General features: G+C 69.7%; 1 protein-coding gene across 3 annotated transcripts in view; it reads left to right on the top strand.

The window, feature by feature from the left end:
• The window catches only part of SLC2A9 (solute carrier family 2 member 9), a 232,864-nt gene that overhangs the window by 38,558 nt on the left and 193,910 nt on the right, over positions 1–396 (top strand). Inside the window, exon 1 of one of the 3 annotated variants that reach the window (XM_019526607.1) lies at positions 24–118. The exons of the other annotated variants lie outside the window; for them this stretch is intronic. Within the exon in view, the coding sequence (XP_019382152.1) occupies positions 68–118 (51 nt within the window). The 5' untranslated portion in view covers positions 24–67. Of the gene's footprint in view, positions 1–23; positions 119–396 lie in introns of those variants that run through there. 3 annotated transcript variants of the gene reach the window in all.

The raw sequence follows: 396 nt of genomic DNA, 5'->3' as shown, positions 1-396 counted from the left end.
ACGTGCACTGGCGGCCGGCCGAGCCCCCAGCGCCGGGCGGCACGGCAGGGCCCAAACTCTTCCTAACATGGCCAACTTAGCGGCCCTGCTGGAGACTCGCAGCAAGAGGGAGAGAAACGTGAGTATCGGCAGGAGGCGGCGGCGGGTGCCTGAGGCCGGGGGTGTTTCGTGGGCGGTGCCGTGCAAGGGGAGGGAAGGGCGCTGTTTTCCTCGCTCTCCGGGGAAGCGGAGCGGCTCCGGGCAGCTTGACAGACAGCTCGAGATGGCCGAGCTAAAAATACTCCTGCTGCCGGCCTGCCACTAGGTGCGCGAGCCGGAGGGCCACGTGGGAAGGGCGAGCGCTGCCGGCTCCGTGACCGCGCGCGGGGCGAGGGGCAGGAGGGGCCGTTTCCAAGA

The sequence above is a fragment of the Gavialis gangeticus genome, unplaced genomic scaffold (genome assembly GCF_001723915.1).
Source record: "Gavialis gangeticus isolate Ggan-Ray unplaced genomic scaffold, GavGan_comp1, whole genome shotgun sequence".
Taxonomy (NCBI): domain Eukaryota; kingdom Metazoa; phylum Chordata; order Crocodylia; family Gavialidae; genus Gavialis; species Gavialis gangeticus.
Note: the sequence above shows the minus strand (reverse complement) of the source record. Positions and strands in the feature narration are given on the sequence as shown.